Below are 13317 nucleotides of genomic sequence, written 5' to 3'. Positions count from 1 at the left end.
TCTGTGGAATCCTTAATTATGCTGGCTGCTTTTCCAAAGCAGCGGGAAGTGTAGACAGAGTCAATGGATGGGAGGCTGGTTTGCGTGATGGATTGGAGTTTGTTCATGACCCTTTGTAGTTTTTTACGGTCTTGGGCAGAGCAGGAGCTATACCAAGCTGTGAAACAACCAGAAAGGATGCTCTCTATGGTGCATCTGTAAAAGTTGGTGAGAGTTGTAGCGGAGATGCTAAACTTCTTTAGCCTCCTAAAAAAGTAGAGGCGTTGGTGGGCTTTCTTTACTATAATGACCAGGATGACTTGTCAGTGATCTGGACGCCTAGAAACTTGAAGCTCTGAACCATTTTTACTTTGTCCCCATTGATGTAGACAGGGACATGGCCCCCACTGCGCTTCCTATCTCCTTTGATTTGTTGATATTGAGGGACATTATTGTAACCGCACCAGTTCACCAGATTCTCTATCTCTTTCCTGTATTCCGTCTCAGGTGTCCACGGAAATTAGCTGTCTTCAAGCGAGAACAGCAGCTGGAGGAATGGCTCGCTAAGGCCAAAGGGTACCTCCAAAGATGTGAGGCAACCCCCTATGCACTGGCCTGGGTTGAGCAGGGGGGTGGAAGGAGAGGACATGCCCATGACCAGAAATATATCAGTATGACCATGTTGTTACAGTATAAGGGGAGAATAACCATTGAGCTGCCATCTTCTCTGAGGGCAGCACGGTGGCACAGCGGTTAGCACTGCTGTGTCACAGTGCCAGGGTTCAATTCCGGCCTCGGGTCACTGTCTGAGTGGAGTTTGCACATTCTCCCCATGTTTGCGTGGGTTTCCTCCGATGCTCTGGTTTCTGCCTGTAGTTCAAAGATGTGTAGGTTAGGTTGATTGTCCATACTAAATTGCCCATTAGTGTCAGGGGGATTAGCAGGGTAAATATGCAGAGTTACGGGGATAGGGCCTGGGTGGGATTGTAGTTGGTGCAGACTCAATGGGCCAAATGGCCTCCTTCTGCACTGTAGGGATTCTATGATTCTATGAGATCGAGGCACTTTCAGTCTAAGTGCAGGGGTTGGTTGTGCATGCTGCAATGAAATGAGATCGGGAGGGCAGTGAACTTCACACATAACATGAGTTTTGATAGATTAAACGGTGCTAACCTGGGTGGTTAATATCTACCTGTGCCTAAACTCACCCATTCTCACCTTGTGACCATAACTTCTTCGTCTTTCTCATCTTAATGCTATATCTTGATGTCTCCCCATGATCCACAGCTGAGGATGATGCAGTCTGCGGACTGCCACACTCTATTGCCTGGGATGACTTTGATGGATTTTCCCCTGGGTGGCTGTGAGGTGAGGGTTCAGCTCTGCTTTCAGGCAACACGAGTGTTGTGGTGCTGCTCTCCTCAGTGGGTAGAGCTGGAAGGGCATCGGTCACAGGAAGCGGGGGGGTCAGATAGGCTGGACATCCCCAGAGTCTTCTGGGTGAAAGGCCCCGAGTTTTGCACCCAATGGTCCTCATTCCTGTGCGTGCCTGGGGGTCACTGGACTCATCCTTGGAAGAGAGGGGCAGCTGGAATGAGATCCAGAAACCTCATCATCCTCGGGCCCTGACATTCGTGGATTCCCACCAGTACACAGTTGAAGCCCAGCACCATGCGTCTCATATCCTCATCCATGGAGTGCACGACCTGAGCCAAGAGCTCCACTGCGGACACCACCTTTGCAGTGTTGGCCTGGTTGCCTCAGAGTGATGGCACCATCTCTTTGGACAGAATGGGGTGGGACACCTCCAGTCCGCCTTGCAGGCCGAGGAGCGATGCTGACAATCCCTTCCTGATATTCGCCACTCTGCCTTTGAGGTTCCAGCAGCTGTGGGATGACCGGGCCCAGGGGCACATCATCGGCAAGAGTGGTAGATTCTGGTGTCCTTCAGAGTGCTGGTTCTTTGAGAATTCCCTGCCTCTGCCTGATCTTCAGCTCTGAGATGCCCCACCAGTGAGCGATTCAGAAGCCTGCCATCTAATTGGATGTATCTGCGCTGGTGGAGGGTACAGATGACAGCTTCTATGCTATTTTCCAAGGTACTTCCCTCGGAGCTGCTCAGAACCGCCCTGTCCAGGTGGGCGAGAGGCTAGTCCATGGTGATCAACTGATAGACCTGCAAGGAAAGCGAGATGGCATTGGTGCATGGCAGGGTAGCAGAAACTAAACTCATGAGAGACTTGTGCCATGGTTAGCTGTATTGACGGTTCTCACTTTGTCTCTTGCAACCCCTCCCTCCCCACCTTCAGCACAGGTACGAGTCCTGCACCTCGCTGGCCAGTTCAAGGTCTCTTTCCTCAAACAGAGTGAGGGTTTTCAGCTCAGGCATCACTCCAACAGGCTGTGCCATTCATGCTGAAGGCACTCAGGCTCCTCCTGCAATGAGACAGGATGGGTCAGATGGTAAAGAGGCCCGGCATGCATGGAAGGGGAGTTGGGGTGGGGGGGATGTGAGGAGGAGAAGATTCACTCAGGGGATAAGGAGGCATGCAGTAGCAGAGCAAGTGCTTTGACCCCTGAAGAAGCTGTGAGTGAGCTGCATGTGGAAATGTGATGGGTGTGTTAACGGGAGATAAATGACTTACCCCGGCTGCACTTTTCCTGCACTGGATCCTCGTCCTCTTATGTAGTGAGTTGGCATTCACCCGAGGCCACTGCCTCCCAAGCAGCTGGCAGGCCTTTTGCCCGTATGAGAATGTGCCTCTGTTCCACTCCATCCAGGATCAGGTCTCTCTCCGAGAACAGTGAGGCTGTCTTCCAGGCTGCCAACATCCACCCCCCCCCCCCCGCCCCCCCGCCTGGACTGGGAACAAGTGCCAGAGAGGCGTTTAAAAGGTGCCCTCCCAACCCTCTGCATTGCTGAAATCCAGTGAAGCTCAGGCAAGCAAATCAGGTGCAGGCAGTCGCAAACACAACGTGAAACCTGTGAGAATCGACTCATTAAAGTGGCTGAAGACACAGCGATTGTGCTCAGTGACAACACCGGCAGAATCCTCTCTGGTTTTTCTGCTGAGACCGAGACTTTGAAAAATCTCAGAAGGTTCTGCCCAATGTTTGGGGAGGGCATTATTCATAGAATCATAGAAAAACTACAGCACAAACAGGCCCTTTGGCCCACAAGTTGCGCCGATCTTATCTCTACCTACTAGGCTTACCAATAACCCTCAATCCTATTAAATCCCAAGTACTCATCCAGAAGTCTCTTGAAAGATGCTAACAAATTTGCCTCCACCACCACCGCCGGCAGCCGATTCCACTCACCCACCACCCTCTGAGTGAAAAACTTACCCCTGACATCTCCTCTGTACCTACTCCCCAGCGCCTTAAACCTGTGTCCTCTTGTGGCAGCCATTTCAGCCCTGGGGAAAAGCCTCTGAGAGTCCAGTTAGGAGCTGAGTGAAAGCTCCTTGATGTAAAAATGGTCAGCTTACCACGGTGGCACAGTGGTTAGCATTGCTGTCTCACAGTGCCAGGGGCCCTGTGGTTCAATTCTAGCCTCGGGTCACTGTTTGTGCCGAGGTTGCACATTCTCCCTGTGTCTGCATGGGTTTTCTCTGGGTGCTCCGGTTTTCTCCTACACTCCAAAGATGTGCAAGTTAGGTTGATTGGCCACGCTAAATTGGCGTCAGGGGATTAGCAGGATAAATATGCGGGGTTATGGGAATAGGGTTTGGGTGGGATTGTGGTCGGTGCAGACTCAATGGGCCTCCTTCTGCATTGTAGGGATTCTATGATTCTTACAGGAAATATATTTTCTTTCTCTGCGCTTCGTATCTGTTGAACATGCTCATGGATTTCACAAATACTCGAAGAACACTCTTAGTGCCCAAAGACAGGGGGTGTCACCAATTTAAACAAATGGATATTGAATTTGATGATCAGCCATGATCAAAATGAATGGCGGAGCAGACTCAAAGGGCCGAATGGCCTCTTCCTGCTTCTAGTTTCTATGACAAATATTAGTACAATCCAAGACACTATTCGTTCCAAGCCTCCAAATATTGATTAAATCAGTCGCTTTTACATGTGGCAGCACCTGATCTACGCGGAATTTGAATAGGTTTGAATGTTTTCTTCTTATTGCATGATTTGCACAAAGCAGCCAAGAATTGGCCCTTTGAACCTGGCATGTGGGTGAAGCCACAATGGTCTCACATCCTGTCTTTTGGACAAGGATTGTAGGCGTGGGGAGCTTTGAACTCTTTTGATGTCTACAGCTCGGAAAGAGAGGCTGAGGTTAAATGTTCGTTTTACAAGCGAACTGGATTGTTTTCGAGGGCTAAAAGCTGACAAGGGGGCGGGCAAGAAAGCATTGCAATTACCTTGACTGTTAAAGGAACATGATTCAAATGCCCAATTCTGCAGCATAGGCGCAGTATTCATCAGAGTAAATCTAAATGATTATTTTTGATGTTAAATTGATGTCCTCCATCTCCGTAAAAGTTGACAAGATTTGGAAGTTAAATATAAAGCTTACAGTACACACGGTGAAAGGCGTACATTCTGTGCCTAAACACAGTTTAATTGGGTAAGGCAGTTCAATGTGTAATCTCACAAAGAAGCGGCTGTAAAAAGTCCAGATATAAACACAAGCACAGGGCACTGGCAATGTCCTTGATCTTGCAGTCACATTTTAACAACATATATAATACTGTCCACTCTCTCTTTGCTCTCTTACAGCTGCAAGCCTTCAAACGGCCTTTCAACTACTCCCCTCTCCTTGCTTTCTCTGATATCTCAAATAGACACTTCCCCATTTCACCTGTAAACTCCTTTCCCGATTATTCAATTTTTTTATTTTCCTCCCAATTTAAATCGATTCCATGGTAATGGTTCATCTTCATTAGATTTCATTCAATTTTAAACACAATCAAACATATTCACTCGAGGTAACAGCTTTCCTCCTCTCTCTGACCATTCCCTCTCTCCCTGACCATTCCCTCTCTCTCCCTGACCATTCCCTCTCTCCCTGACCATTCCCTCTCTCTCTCTCTGACCATTCCCTCTCTCCCTGACCATTCCCTCTCTCCCTGACCATTCCCTCTCTCTCTCTCTGACCATTCCCTCTCTCCCTGACCATTCCCTCTCTCCCTGACCATTCCCTCTCTCTCTCTCTGACCATTCCCTCTCTCCCTGACCATTCCCTCTCCCTCTCCTGACCATTCCCTCCCCCTCTCCTGACCATTCCCTCTCCCTCTCCCTGACCATTCCCTTTCCCTCTCCTGACCATTCCCTCTCCCTCTCCTGACCATTCCCTCTCCCTTTCCTGACCATTCCCTCTCTCTCTCTGACCATTCCCTCCCCCTCTCCTGACCATTCCCTCTCTCTCCCTGACCATTCCCTCTCTCTCTCTCTGACCATTCCCTCTCTCCCTGACCATTCCCTCTCTCTCTGACCATTCCCTCTCTCCCTGACCATTCCCTCTCCCTCTCCCTGACCATTCCCTCTCTCCCTGACCATTCCCTCCCCCTCTCCTGACCATTCCCTCTCTCTCTCTGACCATTCCCTCTCTCTCTCCCTGACCATTCCCTCTCTCTCCCTGACCATTCCCTCTCCCTCTCCCTCTCCTGACCATTCCCTCTCCCTCTCCCTCTCCTGACCATTCCCTCTCCCTCTCCTGACCATTCCCTCTCTCTCTCCGACCATTCCCTCTCCCTCTCCTGACCATTCCCTCTCTCTCTCTGACCATTCCCTCTCTCTCTCCCTGACCATTCCCTTTCCCTCTCCTGACCATTCCCTCTCCCTTTCCTGACCATTCCCTCTCCCTCTCCTGACCATTCCCTCTCCCTCTCCTGACCATTCCCTCTCTCTCTCTGACCATTCCCTCTCCCTCTCTGACCATTCCCTCTCTCTCTCTGACCATTCCCTCTCTCTCTGACCATTCCCTCTCTCTCTCTGACCATTCCCTCTCTCTCTCTCTGACCATTCCCTCTCTCTCTCTGACCATTCCCTCTCTCTCTGACCATTCCCTCTCTCTCTCTCTGACCATTCCCTCTCTCTCTCTCTGACCATTCCCTCTCTCTCTCTGACCATTCCCTCTCTCTCTCTCTGACCATTCCCTCCCCCTCTCCTGACCATTCCCTCTCCCTCTCCTGACCATTCCCTCCCCCTCTCCTGACCATTCCCTCTCCCTCTCCTGACCATTCCCTCCCCCTCTCCTGACCATTCCCTCTCTCTCTGACCATTCCCTCTCCCTTTCCTGACCATTCCCTCTCTCTCCCTGACCATTCCCTCTCTCTCTCTGACCATTCCCTCTCTCTCTCTCTGACCATTCCCTCTCTCTCCCTGACCATTCCCTCTCTCTCCCTGACCATTCCCTCTCCCTCTCCCTCTCCCTGACCATTCCCTCTCCCTTTCCCTCTCCTGACCATTCCCTCCCCCTCTCCTGACCGTTCCCTCTCCCTCTCCTGACCATTCCCTCTCTCTCTCTCTGACCATTCCCTCTCCCTTTCCTGACCATTCCCTCTCTCTCTCTCTGACCATTCCCTCTCTCTCTCTCTGACCATTCCCTCTCCCTCTCCTGACCATTCCCTCTCCCTCTCCTGACCATTCCCTCTCCCTCTCCTGACCATTCCCTCTCCCTCTCCTGACAATTCCATCTCTCTCTCTGACCATTCCCTCTTTCTCTCTGGCCATTCCCTCTCCTTCTTACCATTCACTCCCTCTCTCTGTCTCATCATTCCCTCTCTCTCTCTGACCATTCCTTCTCTCTCTCTGACCATTACTTCTCTTCCTCTGATCATTCCCTCTCTCTTCTCTCTCTCTAATCATTTTCTCTCTCTCTCTGACCTTTCCCTCTTTCTCTCTGGCCAGTCCCTCTCCCTCTTACCATTCGCTCCCTCCCTCTCTCTCTGATCATTCCCTTTCTTTGACCATTCCTTCTCTCTCTGAACATTCCCTCTCTCTCTCCGACCATTCCCTCTCTCCCTCTGACCATTCCCTCTCTCTCTCTGACCATTCCTTCTCTCTCTCTCTGACCATTCCCTCTCTCTCTCTGACCATTCCTTCTCTCTCTATCTGACCATTCCTTCTCTCTCTCTCTGACCATTCCCTCTCTCTCTCTCTCTGACCATTCCCTCTCTCTCTCTCTGACCATTCCTTCTCTCTCTCTCTGACCATTCCCTCTCTCTCTCTCTCTGACCATTCCCTCTCTCACTCTCTGACCATTCCTTCTCTCTCTATCTGACCATTCCTTCTCTCTCTCTCTGACCATTCCCTCTCTCTCTCTCTCTGACCATTCCCTCTCTCTCTCTCTGACCATTCCTTCTCTCTCTCTCTGACCATTCCCTCTCTCTCTCTGACCATTCCTTCTCTCTCTATCTGACCATTCCTTCTCTCTCTCTCTGACCATTCCCTCTCTCTCTCTCTGACCATTCCTTCTCTCTCTATCTGACCATTCCTTCTCTCTCTCTCTGACCATTCCCTCTCTCTCTCTCTGACAATTCCCTCTCTCTCTCTCTGACCATTCCTTCTCTCTCTATCTGACCATTCCCTCTCTCTCTCTGACCATTCCCTCTCTCCCTCTGACCATTCCCTCTTTCTCTCTCTGACCATTCCCTCTCTCTCTCTGACCATTCCCCTCTCTCTCTCTGACCGTTCCCTCTCTCTCTCTCTCTGACCATTCCCTCTCTCTCTCTGACCATTCCCTCTCTCTCTCTGACCATTCCTTCTCTCTCTCTCTGACCATTCCCTCTCTCTCTCTGACCATTCCCTCTCTCTCTCTGACCATTCCTTCTCTCTCTCTGACCATTCCCTCTCTCTCTCTCTCTCTCTCTGACCATTCCCTCTCTCTCTCTGACCATTCCCTCTCTCTCTCTCTGACCATTCCCTCTCTCTCTCTGACCATTCCCTCTCTCTCTCTGACCATTCCTTCTCCCTCTCTGACCATTCCCTCTCTCTCTCTCTCTGACCATTCCCTCTCTCTCTGACCATTCCCCTCTCTCTCTCTCTCTGACCATTCCCTCTCTCTCTCTGACCATTCCCTCTCTCTCTCCGACCATTCCCTCTCTCTCTCTGACCATTCCTTCTCTCTCTCTGACCATTCCCTCTCTCTCTCTGACCATTCCCTCTCTCTCTCTGACCATTCCTTCTCTCTCTCTGACCATTCCCTCTCTCTCTCTCTCTCTCTGACCATTCCCTCTCTCTCTCTCTGACCATTCCCTCTCTCTCTCTCTGACCATTCCCTCTCTCTCTCTGACCATTCCCTCTCTCTCTCTGACCATTCCTTCTCTCTCTCTGACCATTCCCTCTCTCTCTCTCTCTGACCATTCCCTCTCTCTCTCTGACCATTCCTTCTCTCTCTCTCTGACCATTCCCTCTCTCTCTGACCGTTCCCTCTCTCTCTCTCTCTGACCATTCCCTCTCTCTCTCTCTGACCATTCCCTCTCTCTCTCTCTCTGACCATTCCCTCTCTCTCTCTGACCATTCCTTCTCTCTCTCTCTGACCATTCCCTCTCTCTCTGACCGTTCCCTCTCTCTCTCTCTCTGACCATTCCCTCTCTCTCTCTCTGACCATTCCCTCTCTCTCTGACCATTCCCCTCTCTCTCTCTGACCATTCCCTCTCTCTCTCTCTCTGACCATTCCCTCTCTCTCTCTCCGACCATTCCCTCTCTCTCTCTGACCATTCCTTCTCTCTCTCTCTGACCATTCCCTCTCTCTCTCTCTGACCATTCCCTCTCTCTCTCTGACCATTCCCTCTCTCTCTCTCTGACCATTCCCTCTCTCTCTCTCTCTGACCATTCCCTCTCTCTCTCTGACCATTCCCTCTCTCTCTCTCTCTGACCATTCCCTCTCTCTCTGACCATTCCCTCTCTCTCTCTGACCATTCCTTCTTTCTCTCTCTGACCATTCCCTCTCTCTCTCTCTGACCATTCCCTCTCTCTCTCTGACCATTCCTTCTCTCTCTCTGACCATTCCCTCTCTCTCTCTCTCTCTCTCTCTGACCATTCCCTCTCTCTCTCTCTGACCATTCCCTCTCTCTCTCTCTCTGACCATTCCCTCTCTCTCTCTGACCATTCCCTCTCTCTCTCTGACCATTCCTTCTCTCTCTCTGACCATTCCCTCTCTCTCTCTCTCTGACCATTCCCTCTCTCTCTGACCATTCCCCTCTCTCTCTCTCTCTGACCATTCCCTCTCTCTCTCCGACCATTCCCTCTCTCTCTCCGACCATTCCCTCTCTCTCTCTGACCATTCCTTCTCTCTCTCTCTGACCATTCCCTCTCTCTCTCTGACCATTCCTTCTCTCTCTCTGACCATTCCCTCTCTCTCTCTCTGACCATTCCCTCTCTCTCTCTCTGACCATTCCCTCTCTCTCTCTGACCATTCCCTCTCTCTCTCTCTCTGACCATTCCCTCTCTCTCTGACCATTCCCCTCTCTCTCTCTGACCATTCCCTCTCTCTCTCTCTCTGACCATTCCCTCTCTCTCTCTCCGACCATTCCCTCTCTCTCTCTGACCATTCCTTCTCTCTCTCTCTGACCATTCCCTCTCTCTCTCTCTGACCATTCCCTCTCTCTCTCTCTGACCATTCCCTCTCTCTCTCTGACCATTCCCTCTCTCTCTCTCTGACCATTCCCTCTCTCTCTCTCTCTGACCATTCCCTCTCTCTCTCTGACCATTCCCTCTCTCTCTCTCTCTCTGACCATTCCCTCTCTCTCTGACCATTCCCTCTCTCTCTCTGACCATTCCCTCTCTCTCTCTGACCATTCCTTCTCTCTCTCTGACCATTCCCTCTCTCTCTCTCTCTGACCATTCCCTCTCTCTCTCTCTGACCATTCCCTCTCTCTCTCTGACCATTCCTTCTCTCTCTCTCTGACCATTCCTTCTCTCTCTCTGACCATTCCCTCTCTCTCTCTCTCTGACCATTCCCTCTCTCTCTCTCTGACCATTCCCTCTCTCTCTCTCTGACCATTCCCTCTCTCTCTCTCTGACCATTCCCTCTCTCTCTCTGACCATTCCTTCTCTCTCTCTGACCATTCCCTCTCTCTCTCTCTGACCATTCCTTCTCTCTCTCTCTCTGACCATTCCCTCTCTCTCTCTCTGACCATTCCTTCTCTCTCTCTCTGACCATTCCCTCTCTCTCTCTGACCATTCCCTCTCTCTCTCTCTGACCATTCCTTCTCTCTCTCTCTGACCATTCCCTCTCTCTCTCTCTGACCATTCCCTCTCTCTCTCTCTGACCATTCCCTCTCTCCCTCTGACCATTCCCTCTCTCTCTCTGACCATTCCCTCTCTCTCTCTGACCATTCCCTCTCTCTCTCTCTGACCATTCCCTCTCTCTCTCTCTGACCATTCCCTCTCTCTCTCTCTCTGACCATTCCCTCTCTCTCTCTGACCATTCCCTCTCTCTCTCTCTCTCTGACCATTCCCTCTCTCTCTGACCATTCCCTCTCTCTCTCTGACCATTCCCTCTATCTCTCTCTGACCATTCCCTCTCTCTCTCTCTGACCATTCCCTCTCTCTCTCTGACCATTCCCTCTCTCTCTCTGACCATTCCCTCTCTCTCTCTGACCATTCCTTCTCTCTCTCTGACCATTCCCTCTCTCTCTCTCTCTGACCATTCCCTCTCTCTCTGACCATTCCCCTCTCTCTCTCTGACCATTCCCTCTCTCTCTCTCTGACCATTCCCTCTCTCTCTCTCTCTCTGACCATTCCCTCTCTCTCTCTCTCTGACCATTCCTTCTCTCTCTCTCTGACCATTCCCTCTCTCACTCTCTGACCATTCCCTCTCTCTCTCTGACCATTCCCTCTCTCTCTCTGACCATTCCCTCTCTCTCTCTCTCTGACCATTCCCTCTCTCTCTCTCTGACCATTCCCTCTCTCTCTCTGACCATTCCCTCTCTCTCTCTGACCATTCCCTCTCTCTCTCTCTGACCATTCCCTCTCTCTCTCTGACCATTCCCTCTCTCTCTCTCTGACCATTCCCTCTCTCTCTGACCATTCCCTCTCTCTCTCTCTGACCATTCCCTCTCTCTCTCTGACCATTCCCTCTCTCTCTCTGACCATTCCCTCTCTCTCTCTGACCATTCCCTCTCTCTCTCTCTGACCATTCCCTCTCTCTCTGACCATTCCCTCTCTCTCTCTCTGACCATTCCCTCTCTCTCTCTCTCTGACCATTCCCTCTCTCTCTCTCTGACCATTCCCTCTCTCTCTCTGACCATTCCCTCTCTCTCTCTGACCATTCCCTCTCTCTCTCTCTGACCATTCCCTCTCTCTCTGACCATTCCCTCTCTCTCTCTCTGACCATTCCCTCTCTCCCTCTGACCATTCCCTCTCTCTCTCTCTGACCATTCCCTCTCTCTCTCTCTCTCTGACCATTCCCTCTCTCTCTCTCTGACCATTCCCTCTCTCCCTCTGACCATTCCCTCTCTCTCTCTCTGACCATTCCCTCTCTCTCTCTCTCTCTGACCATTCCCTCTCTCTCTCTCTGACCATTCCCTCTCTCTCTGACCATTCCCTCTCTCTCTCTCTGACCATTCCCTCTCTCTCTCTCTCTGACCATTCCCTCTCTCTCTCTCTGACCATTCCCTCTCTCTCTCTGACCATTCCCTCTCTCCCTCTGACCATTCCCTCTCTCTCTCTCTGACCATTCCCTCTCTCTCTCTCTCTCTGACCATTCCCTCTCTCTCTCTCTGACCATTCCCTCTCTCCCTCTGACCATTCCCTCTCTCTCTCTCTGACCATTCCCTCTCTCTCTCTCTCTCTGACCATTCCCTCTCTCTCTCTCTCTGACCATTCCCTCTCTCTCTCTCTCTGACCATTCCCTCTCTCTCTCTGACCATTCCCTCTCTCTCTCTGACCATTCCCTCTCTCTCTCTCTCCCGGTTCTTACCGATGTAGAAGTTGGTTGCTGTTCTCATTTGCCGGTGTTTGCTGATCACATAAATAACCAGCCCGTTCCCGAGCAGCCCGAGGAACATGATCAGAGCGAAGAGCAGCGGAACCAGCCAGGCATCGGTCAGGAACGGAGCCTCCCCGTCCCCGGTCCCGTCCCCGGTCCCGTTCAGCAGCGACACATTCGGCCAGGACACCGTCCCGGTGTCCGGGACAGGAGCCGGGCTCCCGGTAACCGGCTCCATCCGCGGATTCAGGGACTCTGATCCCCACCCCGGTACCGGGACTCTGATCGCCCCCCGCTGTCGGTACCGGGACTCTGATCCCCCCCCTGTCGGTACCGGGACTCTAATCCCCCCCCTGTCGGTACCGGGACTCTAATCCCCCCCCTGTCGGTACCGGGACTCTAATCCCCCCCCTGTCGGTACCGGGACTCTAATCCCCCCCCTGTCGGTACCGGGACTCTGATCCCCCTGTCGGTACCGGGACTCTAATCCCCCCCTGTCAGTACCGGGACTCTGATCCCCCCTGGTCGGTACCGGGACTCTGATTCCCCCCCGTCGGTACCGGGACTCTGATTCCCCCCCGTCGGTACCGGGACTCTGATCCCCCCCCGTCGGTACCGGGACTCTGATTCCCCCCCGTCGGTACCGGGACTCTGATCCCCCCCCCTGTCGGTACCGGGACTCTAATCCCCCCCCGTCGGTACCGGACTGTGATCCCCCCCTGTCGGTACCGGGACTCTGATTCCCCTGTCGGTACCGGGACTCTGATTCCCCCTGTCGGTACCGGGACTCTGATCCCCCCCCCCCTCTGTCGGTACCGGGACTCTGATTCCCCTGTCGGTACCGGGACTCTAATTCCCCCCCCCTGTCGGTACCGGGACTCTAATCCCCCCCCCTGTCGGTACCGGGACTCTGATTCTCCTGTCGGTACCAGGACTCTGATTCCCCTGTCGGTACCGGGACTCTGATCCCCCCCCCTGTCGGTACCGGGACTCTGATTCTCCTGTCGGTACCAGGACTCTGATTCCCCTGTCGGTACCGGGACTCTGATCCCCCCCCCTGTCGGTACCGGGACTCTGATTCTCCTGTCGGTACCAGGACTCTGATTCCCCTGTCGGTACCGGGACTCTGATCCCCCCCCCTGTCGGTACCGGGACTCTGATTCTCCTGTCGGTACCAGGACTCTGATTCCCCTGTCGGTACCGGGACTCTGATCCCCCCCCCTGTCAGTACCGGGACTCTGATTCCCCTGTCGGTACCGGGACTCTAATCCCCCCCCTGTCGGTACCGGGACTCTGATCCCCCTCTGTCGGTACCGGGACTCTGATTCCCCCCTGGTCGGTACCGGGACTCTGATCCCCCCTGGTCGGTACCGGGACTCTGATCCCCCCTGTCGGTATCGGGACTCTGATCCCCCCGTCGGTACCGGGACTCTGATTCC

At 52.6% G+C, this 13317-nt stretch overlaps 1 protein-coding gene across 1 annotated transcript in view; it reads right to left on the bottom strand.

Moving 5' to 3' along the window:
* Positions 1-12116, bottom strand: part of kiss1ra (KISS1 receptor a) — a 30808-nt gene extending 18692 nt beyond the window's left edge. The window contains exon 1 of the mRNA XM_080196540.1: positions 11870-12116. Within this exon, the coding sequence (XP_080052666.1) occupies positions 11870-12116 (247 nt within the window). The remainder of the gene's footprint in view (positions 1-11869) is intronic.
* Between the last annotated feature and the right edge of the window lie 1201 nt (positions 12117-13317).

Source organism: Carcharhinus amblyrhynchos, chromosome 9, assembly GCF_965287045.1.
Source record: "Carcharhinus amblyrhynchos chromosome 9, sCarAmb.v2.hapA, whole genome shotgun sequence".
In the NCBI taxonomy this organism is placed as follows: domain Eukaryota; kingdom Metazoa; phylum Chordata; class Chondrichthyes; order Carcharhiniformes; family Carcharhinidae; genus Carcharhinus; species Carcharhinus amblyrhynchos.
The sequence above is the reverse complement of the archived record's forward strand: the minus strand, read 5'-3'. Positions and strand labels throughout refer to the sequence as shown.